The 7,285-nt window shown below is 42.8% G+C and overlaps 1 protein-coding gene across 2 annotated transcripts; it reads left to right on the top strand.

Annotated features, from left to right (window-relative positions):
• The first annotated feature begins 898 nt into the window (after positions 1-898).
• On the top strand, positions 899-5,820 carry TMEM139 (transmembrane protein 139). 2 transcript variants are annotated; one of them, XM_054220876.1, is made up of 4 exons: positions 899-922; positions 1,141-1,244; positions 2,341-2,649; positions 4,012-5,820. In XM_054220876.1, exons 3-4 carry the CDS (start codon positions 2,402-2,404, stop codon positions 4,418-4,420), a joined length of 657 nt encoding a protein of 218 aa, XP_054076851.1. In that variant the 5' UTR covers positions 899-922; positions 1,141-1,244; positions 2,341-2,401; the 3' UTR covers positions 4,421-5,820. The 2 variants fall into 2 exon arrangements, with proteins under 2 accessions (XP_054076851.1, XP_054076841.1); XM_054220866.1 differs by lacking the exon at positions 899-922 and having other exon boundaries at positions 939-1,244.
• The last annotated feature ends 1,465 nt before the right edge of the window (positions 5,821-7,285 follow it).

Genomic DNA, 7,285 nt, shown 5'->3' with positions numbered 1-7,285 from the left:
AATGCAATCACCAGGCACAGTCAATGTGGGTTCACAAAGGGAAAGTCCTGTCTAGTTAATCTGATATCCTTCTATGGTAAGGTCACCTGCATTATTATAGATAGGTGCTGATCTCCTTTCTCTGGTATCCAGTGACCGGATACATGGGAATGGTTTAAAAGCTGTGCCTGGACATTAGGAAGCATTTCTTTACTGAGAGGGTGGTCAAACACTGGAGCAGGCTTCCTATAGACGTGGTTGATGCACCACATCTGTCAGTGTTAAGAGGCATTTGGACAATACCCTTAATAACATGCTTTAACTTGGTCAGCCCTGAATTGGTCATTCAGTTGGACTAGATGGTCATTGTAGGTCCCTTCCAACTGAAATATTCTACTCTACTCTACTCTACTCTACTCTATTCTATTCTATTTTCAGACATACACTAAAAGTTCAGGTGAACTTCTACTTCACGAAGTAATTCATTACCTGTTCTTTGTTTAGCAGTACTCCTTATTCCTAGATACATCAGGGAGTCAAAAGGATTTTAACTCATCCCTCTGCGAAATAATAACCCATTGCCTCCTTTTTCCTTTTGTTTGTAAAATCAAAGAAGGCATAAAAAAATATCTGACAAACAGGGCCCAATCAGGATAGAAAAATATATAGATTTGCGTGTTACAGAACTCATAAATAGATTTATGTGGGGGCCATGTGATGTGGGCTGGGCCGTCGGTCCTTTCTGCTTTGTGAGGCAGAGAGCAAGATTCCTCTGCTACGTGTGAGGGGAGAACATAATTTTCAGGGCAGAGTTTCTCTCATTAAAGCAGACCAAACAGCCCTGACACAGGTAAGCACTCCCCCACTGCTCACCCCGCCCTCTTTCCTAACGAGTTTCCTGCTTTTGTGGGACAGACCTAGGAGAGCTGCGAAAGAGTAGAAGGTATGTGATCGTCTAGAAATTGCTTTGGAGTCAGAACCTGGAAAAATGAGGTTCTAGTTTCCCACGCAGAACTTGTACAACGGGATCTTCCCATCGTTTGGTACCTTCTCACATTCACTAGCTACCGGCTTTTAGTTTCAAAAGGAATCTTTGCTGTCTCCCTACAAGAAAACTCAAAAAGGAGGAACGGAGAGTTTCTACTTGTGTCCCATCCTCAGGTCAGAAGTGGAAGGAGCAGGGACAGAAGACCTTGCACGTTTTTCCTTGTGATGAAGAGAGAAGTTAAAACATGACTGTTCCTACCTACCGAAACCTCTTTCTGGTAAGTACACACTGAAAGCTGGCAGTAAAAAAAGTAACAAGAAGGTAAACTGTTCAGAAAGAATGTGTTTCTTTTTCTGGCATTTTTATATATATATATATTTTTATATATATATATTTATCTATTTTTGCTGTAACAAGGGAACGCATTTAGTGTGCAAAAGCACACAATGTAATATGGAACTATATAAAACTGTGTATTTGTTTGGAGATGCATATTCATAAAAAATATGCCCATTGTGTCATGCTCTTTTCCTTCAAAGGGGTCTTCACCAAAACAGTGGGGTGTATGTAGGTTAGTGTAACACGTGCAAGACGACTCCTTCTTTATGGTATTTCTCAAATACCACAGATCCGTGGTATTCATTCCATATTGACTGCACACAGTGACAACTGCTGTCTCTTTCACGGAGATGGGGTTTGGAATGGGGGATAGGGAGGGGCTCTCACATTTGAGAATGGTGCAAAAAAGCACATCAAAAGAAAAAGAACTGAGGATATAGGCAAATATTCAAACGCATACCTACATTTTGCAAAAACCGACATACCCCAGCTATATCTAGAACCTAAAGTAATGTTATTGCTATAATGCCACACTGAAGTTAGACGCTCGATTTACTGGGGCAGACAGCCCCGTTAATAAGACTACGTTTCTTCCGGGATCTGAACTATTATCTGAACCTTCATTATGCAATGTACAAATGTCCTAGAATTAACCTTTAAAGTTTTTCTGCATTTCACTTTCATAGTAACCTCAAATCTGCTTCCTAGACTGCTCTAAGTTCTATTAAGTAGCTAGACCTTTTTAGATAAGCCTGGCAATAAGTGCTGATGGCCTATTTATGCATTTTATGTCTTGCAACTGTGTGTCCAAGCGTCCCTATTATTCAATATGCATTCACATAGGGAATTCTAGTACGCTAACACTGGCATGTATTTATGCATAGATTTCCCAGGCTTATTACATATGTGCATAGCTGCATGTTTCATGATGGCATGTGCTTGAGTATGTATGTTCTTATTTTGGTCATGATATGGATGAAGTGTTTGTATGCTCATGTTTCATGTTAAAAAAAACCCTATTGTGTCTTCCACAGATGTCCGTCCCCTTAACTGCTCATCTGTTGTCAACTGTCTGCTATCACCATCTATACCACCATGTGGTTAGAGACACACTGGAAGAACATCCGCCAAACCCTGTTGCTTCTTTTCACGGCTGCTCTTCTCATTGGGGTCACCATGCTGGCCATTTCATCTAACATCAACCCAGTAGGCTATTTCTTCCTAGGGGTAGGGGGAGTGTGCCTGGTCGGCTATTTGCTGAGTGTGTTTGTTGAGTGTTACCTGAAGGATCAGCACCGACAGGAGGCAAATGAGACACCGCCAAACAGACAAAGCCATGCAGAGTAAGCAGCAACCTGGTTATTCCTCTTGCTTTAACTCTCCCTCCTCAGATACGGCCACTTTACATATTGTTTTGCTGCCCTTCCCCTAGGGCACCAAACACAGACTCCATTCCAGAAGACAAAAGTTGTTTTTAGGTTGTTTTTCTTCATTCTTCAGGTGGAGGTTGCAAAAGTCTGTGCCATATACGTCCTGTACCTTGTTCAATATGTATTTTCTTTCCCCCTGGGAACTGATCCGCTAACAATTTCCAAGGTTAAACAGATTCAGGCCCAGTTTTATTTTCCTTTGAGTAATCGAGTCTTGCCAAACAATGAGTCAGACACGGAAAAAGAAAAAAATGCTGAAGCAGTACTGAATCTTAGCTGGGTTTAGCTCTATAAACCTTATCTCCAGAGCAACGGTTCCTTGGCAAACTTTTACAAAGCAAGCTGCAACTGGGTGTGTTTCCAGTCTTAAAAACCCAACTTGACACTAATAAGACCTGATTTTGTGAGGCTCTGAATACTCCTACAACTTTTTTGGCTTCATGTACGTTTGCAGGTTCTCAGCATCACTTAATTTAACCCCACTTTGCCTACTGTAGTTGAAGAATTTAACTTTATTTGTATCTTTGCTTCCTTGTCTGTGTAATTCAGATAATCATTACCCATAAATGACTTGACATTCTCAAATACAGGGAGTTGTAGGAATGCAAAAATGTTATTTTGTGTTTATTTTTAGAAAGAGTACATAAAAAGAAGTCTATATTGGGTTTTGCTAGCTTGGGGGCACACTAGAAGAAAATTAGTATCTGTTTATTTAAAAATATGACCGAAAAAGGAAAATGCTTCTAAAGTAACATCTCTTCCTGCAGATATTTTTTTTAACGCAGAATATTTAGTCCTTGTTTAAAATAAATGAAAACACTTCATCTTCTTCACTTCTTAAACATAGATGAAAACTGACCAAATGTATTAAAAAAGCAAGGTCCTGTTTTATTCTGAGAAATAATTAGGGGATTTTAGATGATAGAAGATTTTAAATGAGGGAGATCACGCTACAGGCTCCCTTCCAACTTGAGATATTCTAAGCCTACGACACTGAAACCCAGTATGGGTTTTTTCACTTATTCTGGGGAGTGTGGAAAAATGGTCAAATAAGCCATTCTCCAGAGCAGCAAGCAAGAAATTAAGTCAGCTGGGCAAGTGAGCTGATCCAGTGGCAGAATATCACATGCAATAATACAATGTGAGATACCCTGTCTCAGACACATCCGTTGATTGTACCGTGGTCCCTATAGTATATTATGCAGACTACCTGCCTCTGAATAAACTAAGCTGTAAAATAACAAGCGTAACTGCCATTCCTCTCTTTATGTATAGGGTGAACAGTGCCTATGAAGCGCCCACCTATGAGGAGGTGATGACCACGTCAGTTCCAGCAATATGGACGATTACATCCAATCCAGGCTTAGTGCCCTCACCACTGAACGAGCCTCCTCCTTACAGTGTAGTTATTGAATCATCTGCCCAAGAAGAGATTATGCTGGATGCTCTCAGGGTGTCAGTGGTGTCAGACACAAGGCACACCTCCGAGACAGACACAGGCTCCAGGATGCAGTTGCAGCTGGTGCTGCCTCCAAGACTGCAGCGGTTTGTTTCAGATATCCATGAAGTGAAAGGTATTGAAGACACGTTTGAGCCACTGGAGCCACTCACTCCACCACCTGCTTATGAGAGTGCCATCAATGATGAGGTCTTTGAAGACGCTTTCCAGCCCTCCGTATTATGATTAATTTCACCTATGAATGCAGAAACAAACTCTCACCCCAATACAGGGTGCTCCTGGAGGAAAGGTGAAAGAGATGAGATTTTTCACACCCAAAAGCTGTAAAAGTTTGCCTCGCCATCCTTTGAACCAGAGCTGAACTACAGACACAGCTTCTAATCTCACCAGAATCTTTTTGCACAAAATATAAATCAACGGAATACCACCATGCTTTGTCATGGCAGACATGTAAAACCGCTGTGAGGAAAGTTGTGTTATATACAGCAACAATTCTCAAACTGGAGATACACCTTTATGGGGTGTAGCATGAGAAGAGACAAGAGTTCGAAAGGAACTCTGTATGCAGCCAGGAGAAGCTGCCTCAGAAACAGGAGGAGTAGAAACAGCACTAAGCAGGTTCTGCCTGTGCGCTACAAACAGCAGTATTGCCGAGAGCTGTGCAATCACCAGCCACCCTAAGATCCCTAATGAGAAACTGAGGTTGCAGTTCCCCGAGCTGCTGTTTTACAGCTACACAAATTCATGGTCTGCACTGTGTTGCTCCACATCCTCAGCTGTGCTGCACCAGAGCGTGACTTAGGGGAAAGGTGGTTGTCTTCATCTGGAAGCCGGCATCACCTGATACCTGTCACTTGGGGTTGAAAAGCTGATGGCAAGCATGGCATCATGAAATGACTCCTGTTGTTCACAAAGTTCTCATCCCACACAGCCTGCAGTGGTGGACAAGAGGGAGACAATAGCAGTTTTTCTCCTGTAAGAGAGGCCGGCGGTGGGATACATACACATAAACGTATTCTCTGCTTGGACCACCAAACTTTGCAGCTCTACAGGAGGGTGTATTTCTCTGCTGCACTACAGCCCCAAAGAGATCACTTTGAGATACTTTATTGTCATCATGGCAAGCACTTGCACAGAAAGGTCAACACTCCTCCAGTTCCCCGTAATGATGCCGTGCACAGGGGGTTCCTCTCTGGACTCTGGAAAGAGCTGGTCTGTCTGATGAGGCCGTGGCTGCAGGGGAGAACACCTGAGAATAGCAGCCCCGAGGCACACGCGGTTTTCGTCATGACGGCTCTAGGTTGGAGCGAGGTACTAGCTCACACTGATCAGTCACGCCGTGCGGTCTTTTGAAATGGGTGAGTTAAAACTGATGGGATCTGCAGCGTTAAAGTGGTCTGCAGTATGCAGAGAGACATTCGTGTCTGGCGAATGCCGAAATATGGTGGTCCGAATATCCTGTGAAGGAGAGAAGCAATCATCACAGCCTCATGTCATACAACTGCATCATTTTTAATTCATATGAGGAACCATCAAACCATAGTCTATAAGCAAATAAATTATTTCTCCTTGTTTGATTCTTTATAGTTCAAAGAAAAAACCCTGACCTTTTGTGTTGTTTATAAATAAACAGGACAGCGTTAAAAATACCTGGTAGCATCATTAGTTTTTCCTCCCAAAAGAAACTCCACAAAGACATGCTTTTGCTTGCATTCACTTATTTGATAATTTTGGCTTAGAAAAAGGAGAGTTCCATTTCTCAATCTACAGCTGAATCACTTTAATATCATTAACGACAAAGCAGCTGTGATACCTTTATCATAAAAGTATTATAAGACACAAATTTGCTGGTATTTTTTAAAGCCAATCACTTCTTGCATTTCCCTATCTGTATCTGCAAACACAAAAGAACAAATCACAATAAAAAAGAGTGCAGGTGTACCACACAGGAACTGAAACTTAGGGTCTAAGCTGGGCAACCCCGGCCTTTTATGAGTGCACCGAATTTCCAGGAGTCAGGAAGAAATTCAGGTAAGCAGCACAGATGAAGACTAGCCAAAGGGAAGACCAAAAATGTCACCAGTTATGATCACGACAACTTTGTCTTCAGCATCTGTAAACGTTATTCAAGCCTTGGGACTTGTGTTAAATTTTAGCATGTGAAACTCCTGCGCACCAAGGAACAACTATTGGAAGTTTTGCATGACAAGTGCTGTAAATTAGCTTCTGCTAAAAGGCTGATCACGTGCTTTTCCCTTCGTATTTCACGTGCACTCTGCATGCCCCCTGTGCTCCCTCTCTTCCCTTTTAATTACTGAACGTTACTTCAGCCCTCTTATGACTTCAGCCGATTTCAGATGAAACGTATGTCAACAAAACATACGTAACAAAAAAATCTAAAAATAAAAAAAATCCCGGAACTGTTCTACTTGTGGGGAGAACCCGTTCCCCTGCTCTCATCACAGAATGGTTTGGGTTGGAAGGGACCTTAAAGACCACCTACTTCCAACCCCCCTGCCATGGGCAGGGACACCTCCCACTAGACCAGGCTGCTCAAAGCCCCATCCAGCCTGGCCTTGAACACCTCCAGGGATGGGGCATCCACAACTTCTCTGGGAAACCTGTTCCAGTGTTTCACCATCCCCAGAGTAAAGAATTTCTTCCTAATATCTAATCTAAATCTACCCTCTTCCAGTTTAAAAGCATAACCCCTCATCCTATTACTAAACTTCCTGGGAAACATGTTCCAGTGCCTCACCAACCTCATTCTGCCCCTCTACTCCACTCTGCTGAGACCCGACCTGGAGTATTGCGTGCAGCTCTGGAGTTCTAAGCACAAGAAGGACACGGACCTGTTGGAACGGGTCCATGGGGAGGGTCACAAAGATTATCAGAGGGCTGGAGCACCTCTGCTATGAAGATGGGCTGAGAGAGTTGGGGTTGTTCAGCCTGGAGAAGAGAAGACGGTCTTCCAGTACCTGAAGCGGGCCTACAGGAAGGATGGGGAGGGACCCTGTATCAGGGAGCATGACAGGACAACCGGTAACAGTTTCAAACTGAAGGAGGGTAGATTTAGATTGGATATTAGGA

This window comes from Rissa tridactyla, chromosome 1 (genome assembly GCF_028500815.1).
Source record: "Rissa tridactyla isolate bRisTri1 chromosome 1, bRisTri1.patW.cur.20221130, whole genome shotgun sequence".
In the NCBI taxonomy this organism is placed as follows: Eukaryota; Metazoa; Chordata; class Aves; order Charadriiformes; family Laridae; genus Rissa; species Rissa tridactyla.
The sequence above is the reverse complement of the archived record's forward strand: the minus strand, read 5'-3'. Positions and strand labels throughout refer to the sequence as shown.